At 45.2% G+C, this 14,527-nt stretch overlaps 1 protein-coding gene across 1 annotated transcript in view; it reads left to right on the forward strand.

Moving 5' to 3' along the window:
- LOC137537215 (uncharacterized) overlaps positions 1-14,527 on the forward strand; it is an 82,118-nt gene that overhangs the window by 29,435 nt on the left and 38,156 nt on the right. The window contains exons 5-9 of the mRNA XM_068259317.1: positions 5,143-5,214; positions 6,627-6,903; positions 7,023-7,258; positions 7,426-7,575; positions 12,809-13,651. Coding sequence (XP_068115418.1) covers positions 5,143-5,214; positions 6,627-6,903; positions 7,023-7,258; positions 7,426-7,575; positions 12,809-13,651 — 1,578 coding nt within the window. The remainder of the gene's footprint in view (positions 1-5,142; positions 5,215-6,626; positions 6,904-7,022; positions 7,259-7,425; positions 7,576-12,808; positions 13,652-14,527) is intronic.

Raw genomic sequence — 14,527 nt, forward strand, 5'->3', positions numbered from 1 at the left:
CTTCACCATCACTCTCATTGATCAGATCAACGACAGTGCCCCGGCGGCCTCTGTTACCCTAAAAAAACTGGAAATGTATTGGATACAGACCCTCAGGACTTTGGTTCCTGAGGGTCTTAATGAAGTACTAGAAAAAATACATTAAGCACTTTACCTAATCCGTTCAGTCTTTTAATAGTCCTCTCTTTTATCCTTCTAATAATGTATATGTTTATTCTAATTTTATGATATACAACTTTTATTTTGATTTTTATACATTTTATGCATTTTACATGTCTTTCTACCATTTTTATGTTGAATACTTGTATATTTGTTTGTATTTATCATTGGTCTTACTCTGATTCAGTACAATGCAACTTTTTACACCCCCCCCTTATCCATTCTAAAGTGGTCAAGCATACCTTTGAGACTTCCATCAGTTCGAAACTAATTTTTCTAGCCGTTCCTTTTTTTTTTTTTTTTTTTTTTCTTCTTCAACTTTATTTACAAAATTTACAAAGTTTACACACATGATGGCCCCGCCCCTCTATGACACACTTCCGCCCGGAAGTACTCTCACATTCCTCACACTGATCCATGCTACTTAATGAACTCAGGTGTCCTCTGGCATTACAGAGGCGCCGAGCTCGCTGATATAATACAGATGGTAAGTCTGCCTTCTCCTTATACTCTTGTTTACTTGCTGCCTAAAACACCCCACCTGTTTTTTAGCCATTCCAACACCCTCTGTTCCTCCTCCTCCTCTAGACCATGTCAACCCTTTCTCCCAATTTCACCCACTATTCACTGTTGTTCTGTATGATGTCCACAACAACCGGCAGCAAACCCAGCCAATTTTTTACTTTATGTATTTGCATATTTGTTTGTATTTATCATTGGTCTTACTCTGTTTAGCACAATGCACCTTTAACATTCCCCCTACCCATTCTATAGCTGTCAAGCATACCTATGAGACTACTATCAGTCTGAAACTAATATTTATAACCCGCGCACAACTTGTCACTAAAATGTAATGCAAAATGTAAATTTACGTATTCATATCAGCACTTTGACGATTTTATGCCTCTGGTTGTCTGTTTGTGTATTTTCTGCAGCTGTGACTCCTACTGTATTTTGCCTGAGGAAGCGGGATGTATGGCACGTGAAACGCGTTGCATTGTTTTTTGGAGTTCCAAATAAATTGTTGACTGTCTGAATCGCAGTCCTTGCCTGTGTCTGTTTGGAGGGGGTAAGACCACCGCTGCCTCCTCTGTTTAACCAGTTGGTTTTTTAAGTTCATTTAATTACCTTTTATTCTTTTGGCGCCTCTGTATCTTGTACACTGTTTGTCTTAAGTCTTTGGTCTTTTGCACATAGTTTTTAAGTGTTTGTCCTACATCTAACGGATGAGGATCTAGGTTTTGTTCTCCGAGCAAAGTTGGCAGAGTCCATTCCTGGTTAAAGTGGAAAAGGGTTGATACTTTGGGAATGAAGTGCTGTATTGGTCTTAATACGACCCTATCTGGAAAAAATGTGAGAGATGGTTCCTGCCAGCCCAGTGCTTGAATCTCAGAGATCCTTCTGGCGGAAGACATAGCCACTAGAAAGACTGCTTTATGGGTCAATTGTAAAAGTGTACAGTTATCGGTTGGGAAATATGGAGTTTTTGACAAACTGTCCAGTACCAAGGGTAAATCCCATTTAGGAAATACTGTTTTACGGGGGGGGGGGGGGGGGGGTTTCCTTCATTACACCTTTGAGAAACTGTGATACTAACGGATTGAAGGCCCATTTCTCATCTGTCAGGGCTGATAGTGCTGAGACCTGTACTTTGAGAGAGTGGAAACCTAAGCCCTTTTCCATTCCAGACTGTAGGAACTGCAAAATCTCTGTAACTTTTGGTTTTAGAGGATCACATTTAATGCTATTAGCAAATTCCAGGAACCTCAGCCAAATTCTCTGATAGGTGTTATTTGTGGTTGGTTTCCTGGCCTTTAACATGGTTTCTATCACTGCAGTGGAGCAACCTAAGCTCTCCAACTTCCTCCTTTCAATCTCCATGCTGCTAGATTTAGACTGTTCAGGTTGGGATGGGATATCGGTCCCTGCGTTATTAAGTCCGGAACTTTCGGAAGCATTATCGGCTGTTGTGTCTTCATTTGCCATAATAAGGGGAACCATGGCCTCCTTGGCCAATATGGTATAATTGCAATTAACGTCACATATTCTCGGCTTAGTCTGAGTAGTAATTTGTGTATCAATGGAATCGGGGGGAAGACATATGCCAGGTCGAAATCCCATGCTGCTGTTAGTGCATCTGTCGCTATAGCTCTCGGTGTGTACCTCCTGGATATGAAATTCTTGCATCGAGTGTTGGATGAGGTTGCCATAAGATCCAGTTGGGGAGATCCCAATTGTTTGCACAGTTCCTGGAATATTTCCATCTGTAGGCACCACTCGTTGTTGTCCAAGTCTTGTCTGCTTAGGAAGTCTGCCTTCTGATTCTCCACTCCTGGCAGATAGGTTGCTGTTAGACTGCTGAATTTCTGTTCTGCAAGCTGGAAGATAGGTGATACCTCTTGCAGTAGTCTCCAGGACCTTGTTCCCCCTTGGTGTGTTATATATGCCACTGCTGTACAGTTGTCCATTCTCAACATGACATGTTTTCCTTCTAGTTGATTCTGGAACTTTTTCAGTGCTAAGTAGGCTGCCCTTATTTCTAATATGTTGGCAGGGGTATGTTTCTGTGTTGTTTTCCATTTGTCTTGTATGGACTGAGTCTGGAGAACAGCTCCCCAACCCCTCTGACTGGCGTCTGTAGTAAGTATGGTCTGCGATAGGGTCTCTAAGGGTAACGGTTTGTTTAGATTTTTTAATCTTGTCCACCAGAGCAGGCTGTGTTTCATAGCTGGCGTTACTATTATTTGCTGATGCATTGTCCTGTTTTTCCACTGGGATAAGAAGCCTTTCTGCCATTGTCGGGAGTGCCATTGTGACCATTTCACCATTGTTATTGTGGAAGTTAAGGTTCCCAGGAAACTGAGGCATTGCCTTGCTGTTATTGTGGTGGCCCCCAACATGTTCCGTGCTAACTTTTGTATTTTGGATTGTTTGTCCAGTGGTAGTCCTATTTCGTTGAGTTGTGTCCGAAATTGGGCACCTAGGAACGTGATTTCCCTGGATGGATCTAGCTGACTCTTGGCTATGTTGACTTTCCAGCCGAATATCTCGAGCTGTGTCAATAGGATCTGTCTGTGTGCCAGTATGGTATTGTGGTCGTGATGAAGTAATAATAAATCGTCCAGGTAGTGGTATAGTCTGAGTCCATCGACTCTCAGATATTGTACCAAGGCCACCAATACTTTTGTAAACGTGCGTGGGGCTGTGCAGATCCCGAAAGGTAGACATCTGAATTGTAGGTGAAGATCCCCTATCGCAAACCTCAGGTATTTTCGGAACTCTTTGTGTATTAATATATGGAGATAGGCATCTTGAAGGTCTACTGAAATTGCCCAATCTTGCATCATTACTACTTTGGTGATGGTTTGTAATGTCTCCATTTTGAAGTGTTCTAGTTGTATGTATTTGTTGAGATACCTGAGGTCCATTACTGGTCGGAGGTCCCCGGTTTTCTTCCTGACCAAGAATAGTGGGGAGTAAACTCCCTTTCCTCTTTCTTTGTGTGGGACTTCTTGAACCGCATCTTTTTGAATTAGATCTTGTACATAGTCTATCAGGACTTTTTGTGTGGCCTCTGACCTTGGTATTCTTGTGATCTTGAACATATCTGGAGGATCTGTTATAAATGTCCATTGATGACCTGTCGTAACCGTCTGTGTTACCCAGTGGTCTTGTATCTCTTTCGCCCAGACGTCTTTGAAGGACTTTAGTCTGCCTCCCACTGGTGACTTCTGGGCAGAGTATACTTCAAAAACTCTTCTGTATATTCGTAGGCGGTGCGGTTTTCTTTTGTTTGTTTAAACGTTGTAGGCTTGACTGTGAACTCTGCCATGATCTTCTGTATTCTCTACCTGGTCTGTAATTTGCGTTAGTTCTATAGCGACTTTGTTGAAACGTTCTCCTCTGAGAGAAGTTGGGTCTCCTTGTTTTACGGTCTTGCGGTATCACTCCTGAATTACCGCCTGTAATTCGCCGAATGGCCGTATCCAGTTCTTCTCCAAATATTTTTTTTCCATCATATGGTATTTGACACCACTGTTGTTTTGATGCTGCATCAGCTGACCAGTTCTTTAACCATAGTGCCCTTTTGGTAACCACGGAATGTAGCATCGATTGAGCTGAGCACCTCAGTACGTCCACAGCTGCCTTTCCTACGAAATCCGCCGTCAGTTTCAGATCGTCTAGGGCAGCTATTATAGCGTCTCTTTCGGTGTCGGCCCTCAAGGCCTCCTCAATATTATAAATCCATGATCTTAAGGCTTCGGATATAGAAGTAAGTGCTATGGCCGGTTTGCATGCTGCACCTGATGAAATATATACTTTTTTTAGTTCTGCATCCATCTTTTTCTCAAGTGGATCTTTAAAACCCCCCGAGTCGTCCTTGGGTAGTGTCATATGCTTTGCTAACCCCACTACCGCTGCATCCACTTTAGGTGTTTCTTCTAACGTAGTCAATTTTCCTTCTTCCATAGGGTAAAGTTTGTTGAAGCGGTTAGTGACGGTTATTTTTTTTATCCACTTTTTTCCATTCCTCTGTTATTACATCATGAATTGTATTAATGAGTGGAAAGGGTTTAATAGATTTTTTCAGATGTGGAAAATACTGTTTTTGACTAGTACTAGGCTCTTGCATTTGATCTTCCGGCCATTCCATGGCCTCTCTAATTGATTTGATAAAAGGCTGTACTAAATTAAAGTCAAATCCCACTTCTGATGATTCCATTTCTGTATCAGAGGCTTGGGATGGATCCGGTTGTTCCGTTGTGTGGGCTGGGTAGTAATTAGGTAGATTAGATATATATTCATGCATTTTTTCCTGCACAGCTTCCTTAATTATTGTAGTAATGTCCTTGGGTTGTTCTGGTTCTTTTGCCATGGTATTGAAGCATTCCTGGCATACCAGCTTCCCTGGCATCACCTCCTGACCACAGGCCCAGCATCTTTTCCTTGATGAATGCCTGTGATGTGATCTGTTTCTATAAGGTGATCTAGTACGGTCACGTCTTCTCGATCTTGACCTAGATCGTCTCTTGGATCGGGATCTGTGCCTTGAAGGTGATCTCCTTCTGTATGGTTCATCATGGTGGTCAGACCTTCTTGCAGATTTTGATCTCTCCTTCTCCTGCTGCTTCTGTCTGTAATACAACAGCCAGGAGGTTCAATTAGTATGGCACTCTTTTGCTGAAAAAATAAATAATCTTACCTTACAGCAATTCCCCCCTACCTAGAATCCTGTCTATGCTCCTCAACAGGAGTCTGGTCTGTGTCTGGCGCTCCCTGCTCCATGCCGTCTGCACCTGCTAAAATACAGCCATTTAGTCTGGCAATAACCTCAGTGTGAATTATTTTTCAAGATTTCAGCCTCCATCGTCTTTACCCACTTACTTTTGTCATCCATGATTCAGACTTCCGTCTCCCACAGCCTCCGGCGTGAAGCGGTGGCAGCGCTCTCTCCTTACTTCCTTTTATAGGAGGAGACGGAAGTGCAGAGGTGGAAATGCGACGTACGCCGGAACGCACGCCGGGACACGCCGACCCGACCCTGGGGAATGGTACTGCGCATGCGTGAGGATGCTTCCTCTTCCGGAATCCATATACGCGGAGGCGTTTGTTGTGAGGCATAGCGGCGGCAGGCATTTATCAGGCAGCACAGAGAGGATTTCCCGAGCGCCGTCTTCAGCAGCATTTAGCCACACAGCCACTGCCACCATACAAGGTATATATCTCGGCGTGTTAATATGAGATTTACTCAATCTGTTGGCTTACTTACTGCGACCAGCAACAGTGTGTCAGTTCCATCATTTAGATTTTACAGACCTTCGTATAGGAGAGGCGTAACCTATACGGAAAGGATTCTAGATAGAAGGGTCAGCATACACCAGGTCCATATGGTAGGTAATGGCGAGGACGAAAAAAAGACTAGGGGAGGGAGTCAAAGGGAGCCATTTATAGTTAAAAGGTCCTATGGGGGTTAGAGGGGGCGGGGCTAACCCGATCGTGCTGCCATGGAGACATATGGAAAGCCTTTTATGAGAGTCTGGATTCTGGATGGAGAAAATTTTCACCATTCTTCCATACAAACCTCTCCAGCTCAGTTACATTTGCTGGCTGCTGAGCATATGGACACCCTGTTTCATATCATCCCATAGATTTCCCATAATGCCCGGGGACTGTCTGTGACGCCCATTCCAGAACTTTGCTTGAAATATAAATGGGGACAGCTGAGAGCCCAATATAGTGCAGTAAGTGGGCGTTCGATAGATAGATTTTATTAAAATTTGATGAAGAAGCAGAATCAGAAATCTTAATCGCCAGACACGACTGGGTCATGCCTGGAATTGGTTTGGCTCATACAATCTCACAGAGCAGTAGTAAGGAATATGCATAATCAAAACAAGCATGGACAGAAGTGTACAGGATGCAATTACAAATACAGTGTTATGCTAGACAGTCAGTCCATCTGGCAGAATTTGAGGAGGAGATCATGGGGACAGGCGAGGAGGAGTTTGAGATGGAGGAGGTTGTGGTCGGCGACGGCGAACAACAACCGGATTTTGATGAGGAGGAGGTGGAGCCTTGTCCAGGGGATGTTGGGGCAGAAGAGGTGGTTGGAGTCTCAGGGGAACTGTTTGGGGAGGATGATGATGATTATGATGGTGATGATAATGATGAGGTGCGGGACCGTCCCTATGTGCCACAGTTGGGTGAAGGCAGCTTGGAGGAGGAGGCGGCTCTGGCACATAGGTGCAGCAGCTTGGCAACCAGGGGCAGGGCCAGCAGAGGGCCTGGAAGGCAGGAGCCACAGCCTCCTGCTTCAGCCGCTACCACCACCGGCACCCTCACCAGTCAACCCCCAACCAAAGGGAGAAAAGTCCAGCCTTCAAGCCTGAAGGGAAAGTTCAGATCCCCAATCTGGCGTTTTTTGTCGTGTCTGACATGGATGAGAGCCAAGCAGTTTGCAACAACTGCAGGGCCAGCCAGAGCAGAGGAGGTGATCTGTCCAAGATGGGTACCTCATGCCTGCAGACCCACTTGCAGACAAAGCACCCACCGGACTACAAGGAGTTTCAGAGGCTGAAGGACAGTGGCACTGGCAGTGGTCAGAGCCAAAGACCCACTGCACAGCCTGCATCAGCATCAGGGAAACTCGCTGCCCCCCCACTGTGCACTTTGTCAGTCCCGCCACGATTGAGGCTGGTTCGTGCAGCCAGTCCTCAGAGGCCTCCTCTGCTCCCTCCACAGTTGACTCCTCATTCTCCCGTGCAGGCATACGCCGCCAGACACTGCTGAAAGAGTCATTTCCCGGTGTGACCAAGGCTCTGCCTCCCAACCACAAGCACGTTCAGATGCTGAACGGGTTGCTTGCCCGGGCCATGTGCTCCCAGCTCTTGCCGTACTCCTTTGTGCAGGAGGGGAGTGACATGAGAGTGCTCCTGCAGTATGGAATCCCGGAGTGGCGAATCCCCAGCTGCCACTACTTCTTCCGCACAGCAATCCCAGCACTGCACCAGTGGGTAGGTCCACGTCACCATGGACTCCTGGAGCAGCTGTTTCGGGACCGACCGCTACCTGTCCTTCACAGTTCACTGGATCAGCCTGGTGGAAAGGGGTGAGGAAGCAGCAGCAGCAAGTCCATCTTCAGGCACAGCAGCAGCCCAGTGGGTGGTGCCACCCTGCGGGTTTAGGGGAGCTGCAGCAGGCTCCTCTGATCCAGGTCCCTCCTCCGGCACACCCACCGCCACCAAGCGTCCCCGCCTCAGTGGCAGCGTGAAGGCCCACCACTGCCAAGCGCTGCTGGAGATGGTCAGCCTGGGGAAGACCAAACTGATGGCAGCCAACGTGCTTCTAAACCTCAGGGAGCAGGAGAAGAGGTGGCTGACCTCCAGAGACCTCAGAGTCGGATTGGTGGTGTTCATGAGTGACGTCACACACATGAGTGACGTCACACACATGCGCAGAGAGTGCCCGGCAACGTGAGCGCGATCTAGGATGCGCTCCGCCGGGCCAGCGCAGACGTACTACTCCGGGTCATTGCGACCCGGAAGTAGTAAAAGCCACAGCAACATAACAGGTTGGGCAGCCCGAACAGTTCGGCTAACACAGCCGAACTGTTCGCCCACCTCTACCCTGGAAGTGCTATCCTGCCCGCCTTCCAATGTGCTGTCAGAGAGGTGCTTCAGTGCGGCCGGTGGCGTGCTCATCGAGAAGCGTTCTCGTCTGTCCCAAGAGTCTGTGGACAGGATCACATTCCTGAAGATCAACCAAGCCTGGCTTGAAGGCACATTCCTGGCCCCTGTTGTCGGCGAGAGGGAAACATGAGGTAGCTGGGAATGTTTTTTTTTTTTGTAAATCAACCTTCAGTCTCCTGCTACTTTGGCCTGTTTAAAGAAAACACAGAATGTTTAAAGAAAACAAATGTTTTTCACCAAACCTTTTTTTTTTTTTTTTAATTATACCACCACATATAATTAATTGCGTTTTTTCTTTAAAAAAAACATGATGCTTTATGCGTCATTTACCCTAAAAGAAGTTTTGGAAGCAATTTAAAGGCCATTCGTGATTGCGACTCGTGATTCTGGATTCCGTTGTGATCTCAATGCGAATTTGAATTGGTTCGCATGATCGTTATTACGACCGAATCCGAATTCTCAACAACTAGAATAGTAAAAGGAGGTATTCGGGCAACCCTGGAGTGTGTTATATCACAGGCAGATGTGGTGAAGGGGTATCTGAATATCCTACAGTACTACTTTATGACACTTTTTTTTTCTCTTTTTTGAAGCGTCTTCTCTTGGTGTCCCTGGACAGAGCATATCCGTTGGATGACATTGATTGAACTTTGCTGCATTCATGTTGGGACTGTGAGCTTGTAGCGCGATATTATATTTATGGTGTAACACAAATATAAGTGACTTTTCTTTTCTTTGTGTTCTTGAGAAATAGTGACTGGTGATATATATGTAATTTTCCTCAGCGCAGTATTCTATTTTAGTAGTTTTATGAAAACATGTAGTGATGGTGAATCTTGCAAAGAATACTTGGAACAAGGAAAGTCAGTCACAACAATAGCAGCACATGCAGTTTTCACTCATAAAAGACCCCTGAAAGGTGGTTACACCACATCAGGCAGGATATTGGAGGAGGAGACATTACCAGCAAACTACTCAAAGCTGAAGGGAAAGGGATCCATGGGGTACAAAGTAGGAGTCCATTGGGACTTAAAGGACAACTGAACGGAGAGGAATATGTAAGCTGCCATATTTATTTCTGTTTAAAGGGGAACTGAAGTGAGAGTGATATGGTGGCTGCCATATTTATCTCCTTTTAAACAATACCAGTTGCCTGCCTGGCAGCCCTGCTGATCTATTTGGCTAGAGTAGTGTTTGAATCTCACCAGAAACAAGCATGCAGCTAATCTTGGCAGATCTGACAATAATGTCAGAAACACCTGATCTGCTGCATGCTTGTTCAAGGGCTGTGGCTAAGAGTATTGAAGGCAGAGGATCAGCAGGATAGCCAGTCAACTGATATTGCATAAAAGTAAATACATATGGCAGCCTCCACATCTCTCTCACTTCAGTTGCCCTTTAAGCAATACCAGTTGCCTGGCTATCCTGCTGATCCTCTGCCTTTAATGCTTTCAGCCATAGACCCTGAACAAGCATGCAGCGAAATCAGGTGTTTCTGACATTATTGTCAGATCTGACAAGATTAGCTGCATGCTTGTTTTGGTGTGATTCAAACACTAATGCAGCCAAATGGATCAGCAGGACTGCCAGGCAACTGGTATTGTTAAATAGGAAATAAATATGGCATCCTTCACATCCTCCTTACTTCAGTTGTCCTTTAATGAGGAATAAAGCTTTGAGTGTTTCCTTCCCAGATAAGCAGAGATTGCCTAGGATGGTTTTGATGTGATCTGGTGGCAATTGTATCAGCATCAAATGTTTAGCTTTATGTAATATTGTTTTCACCTTCTCTTTCATTCTGCTTGTTCATACTGATTCACAGATTTGTGCCTGGGATATACTGTATGTGTGCATGCGTGTCTATGTGTGCAATGACTCCCAATTTTATGAGATGAGGGAGGGACACTTAAGCCATGCCCCTGCCACACCCCTGATGACGCCCCTGACACACCCTAGTCATGCATACCACAAAGATTTCTTAAGAAAAATATGTTTATATTTTAAAATTCGAACCACACTGGTCCTTTCTATCCTGATTAATTTTCCCTTAAAGAAGGAACATTTGAAAATAAGAAATACATCAATTTAAAGGATGGGATTAAAGTTAGTCAACTAAATACATTTTTCAGTAAAAAAAAAAAAAATACATATATTTACATGAATCTGTACATGAGTCCTGAAAGAAGGACACATGAGAAAGAAAGAGGGACAGTTGGGAACTATGGACTATGCCTGTGTATGTGCACATGTGTAAGTATATGTGTGTGTGTGTATGTATGGAATCAAAATAGCAGCTCTACATTTCCAATCTGCATAATAATAATTCATAATAGCAACAACAACAACAAAATAGATAAGAATACATTTAGATGGCAGAGTGCAGGTGATTCCATAAACAAAGGCTGCAGTTAGCCTATGCACCACAAGATGGCGACCTCACCACTCCCAGGTGGAACGCACAAAGAGGAAAAAACAAAAGCAGACAGGAAGTAATAAAGTCAACGAAAGGAAGTAATGTAATTTAGACTGGAATTGATGTAATAGCGGTAGGACACTTTGCACGCGGTGGAGAGGAGACACGGCTGGAAGAGGTGATTGTGTGACTCTTGTTATATATTGGGCAGAGCAGAGGTCGGGGTGTACATACTTGTTATATATTGGGCAGAGCAGAGGTCGGGGTGGACATACTTGTTATATATTGGGCAGAGCAGAGGTCGGGGTGGACATACTTGTTATGTATTGGGCAGGGCAGAGGTTGGGGTGGGCATACTTGTTATATATTGGGCAGAGCAGAGGTCGGGGTGGACATACTTTGTTATATATTGGGCAGAGCAGAGGCCGGGGTGGACATACTTGTTATATATTGGGCAGAGCAGAGGTCGGGGTGGACATACTTGTTATATATTGGGCAGAGCAGAGGTCGGGGTGGACATACTTGTTATATATTGGGCAGAGCAGAGGTCGGGGTGGACACACTTGTTATATATTGATTTTTATTGAAAAAATATATACAAAATATACCACACTTGTTATATATTGGGCAGAGCAGAGGTCGGGGTGGACATACTTGTTATATATTAGGGAGAGCAGAGCTCGGGGTGGACATACTTGTTATATATTGGGCAGAGCAGAGGTCGGGGTGGACATACTTGTTATATATTGGGCAGAGCAGAGGTCGGGGTGGACATACTTGTTATATATTGGGCAGAACAGAGGTCGGGATGGTCATACTTGTTATATATTGGGCAGAGCAGAGGTCGGGGTGGACACACTTGTTATATATTGGGCAGAGCAGAGGTTGGGGTGGACATACTTGTTATATATTGGGCAGAGCAGAGGTCAGGGTGGGCATACTTGTTATATATTGGGCAGAGTAGAGGTCGGGGTGGACATACTTGTTATATATTGGGCAGAGCAGAGGTCGGGGTGGACACACTTGTTATATATAGGGCAGGGCAGAGGTCGGTGTGGACATACTTGTTATATATTGGACAGAGCAGAGGTCGGGGTGGACATACTTGTTATATATTGGGCAGAGCAGAGGTCGGGGTGGACATACTTGTTATATATTGGGCAGAGCACAGGTTGGGGTGGGCCTACTTTGTTACAGTGGAGGTCAGTGTGGAGCTGTGACTGGCTGATCTTGTATGCCATGTAATACTGAGCACATAATATCCTCGTGGAGCAGCTGCCACCTCCAGCTGGTGCCTCACACGTATGCACACTCTCTGTATTACTTTATCTCTGGATTTCTATTACTTCTTATGCTATAAATAATGCAGCTGAATACACCTGTTATTATCTGTGTTTATTACTGCAGTCACAGGAGGTTTATGTCCCGCAGTGGAAGAGTTTGGAGTCTTCACAGAGATGATGGCTGGTGGGGCACAGCTAGGAGGTGGAGCCAGGTAACAAGGGCGTGGCTGGTAGGACAGACAGAGAAGATGGAGGCTGCAGCTGGAAAGGGGTTGGGTGGCCTCTGCTGCTTTGGTCCTGGTATTGGCACTGCCCCAGCTGGGAGGTTTGTTGCTAAGGCTCTTGGAGGGTTTGGGGTTACTAGGTGAAGGACAGATGGGCTCAGGTATGGTCAGGATATGGAGCTGCAGTCCCATCTGCATAGTACATCAGGTGCCAGAGCCATAAGTAATGATAATTTATAGCTAATGAGCTGCAGGCCTCTGCTCCTATCTCCCTCTGTCTCCAGCTGTTCTCTCCTCACATCCTCATCCATCTACCGCTGCCGGCACTGCTGTAACCTCCCAGGAATGTGTGCATGGAGAGGAGGAGAGAAGCACCAGATGGTGAGCAAGGCACAATGGAGGAGAGGACTGTGGTACTGAATGTGCAGATACCACAGCTTATGGGATATTATCACCCCCTAGCAAATTGTTCTTTTCTGTGTTCTGTTTATTAATGCTAATATCTTACAGCTATAATCTGTTATCCTTTTCAGAACTGAGATCTGAGCTCAAAGAGCAAGAATGTGAGGAGTGATCAGCAGTCTATAGAGAAGGGTGACATGATGAGTACAATTAAACAGGAAGAAGAAGTGTCTTTTGTGAGGAGTGATGAGCAGTCTATGGAGGAGGGTGACATGACGAGGACAATTAAAGAGGAAGAAGAAGAGACATATGTGAGAAATGATCAGCAGTCTATGGAGGAGGGTGACATGATGAGGACAATTAAAGAGGAAGAAGAGACGTATGTGAGGAGTGATCAGCAGTCTGAGGAGGAGGGTGACATGATGAGGACAATTAAAGAGGAAGAAGAAGAGACATATGTGAGGAGTGATCAGCAGTCTATGGAGGAGGGTGACATGATGAGGACAATTAAAGAGGAAGAAGAGACGTATGTGAGGAGTGATCAGCAGTCTGAGGAGGGTGACATGATGAGGACAATTAAAGAGGAAGACGAAGAGACGTATGTGAGGAGTGATCAGCAGTCTATGGAGGAGGGTGACATGATGAGGACAAGTAAAGAGGAAGAAGAGGAGGCATATGTGAGGAGTGATCAGCAGTCTATGGAGGAGGGAGACATGATGAGGATAAAGAAAGAGGAAGAAGAAGAGACGTATGTGAGGAGTGATCAGCAGTCTATGGAGAAGGGTGACATGATGACAATTAAAAAGGAAGAAGAGACGTATGTGAGGAGTGATCAGCAATCTATGGAGGAGGGTGACATGATGGGGACAATTAAGAAGGAAGAAGAAGATACATATGTGAGGAGTGATCAGCAGTCTGTGGAGGAGGGGGACATGATGAGGACAAGTAAAGAGGAAGATGTTCTTATAGAGGGTAGAACAGGTGAGTAATCAACATTAAATACTGAATATCTTTAGTTATTATGACAGTGTCACTGCTCACAGACTGGCCATATTGGGGGTTATGCTATGTATGCATGTTGTCATCTAAAACTATCTTTACTGATTCCATTTTGTTACAGCTTACTAACAATAACAGTACAGACACACTGATTGCTTTGGAGGTCTCTGTTCTGTTTTGTCACATATAGGGCTACAGGCCTTTAATAAGCTGATAATGGTCACTGTACATTAAATAGAATCTGTACTCTAAAATTCTTACAATAAAAAGCATACTATTCTATTCATTATGTTCTCCTGGGCCCCTCTGTGCTGTTTCTGCCACTCCCTGCTGCAATCCTGGCTTTTAATTGCCATTTTTATGCAGTGTTTACAAACAAAAGACATAGCAAGTGATAGGCTGAGAGGAGCTCAGTGTGTGAGTCATACAGTGTGTGCAGGGGGCCTGGAGAGGGTGTGTATAGCTTCTATCCAATCCCAAGCAGCACAGCACATTCCAGCTTGACTGCCTCAGCCCGACAGAGGAGAGAAGATTAGATCATATCTCCACAATCTCACTCCCCTGTACATCTCACTAGTCCCCAGATACCAACCCAACCGCAATCTCAGATCTGCACATGAGCTTCTTCTATCCTCTTCTACAATTACCTCCTCACATTCACGTGTACAAGACTTCTCACGTGCCTCACCCCTCCTCTGGAATGCCCTTCCACAACACATCCGCCACTCTCCCTCCTTTGAAATCTTTAAACGCTCCCTCAAAACCCACCTTTTCCGTCAAGCATATTCTCTAGCTTAGGCCATGCACCCACTAAATAACCTAATTACGCACTGCCTGTACATATACTGTATACATCCC

Source organism: Hyperolius riggenbachi, chromosome 10 (genome assembly GCF_040937935.1).
Source record: "Hyperolius riggenbachi isolate aHypRig1 chromosome 10, aHypRig1.pri, whole genome shotgun sequence".
Classification (NCBI taxonomy): Eukaryota; Metazoa; Chordata; class Amphibia; order Anura; family Hyperoliidae; genus Hyperolius; species Hyperolius riggenbachi.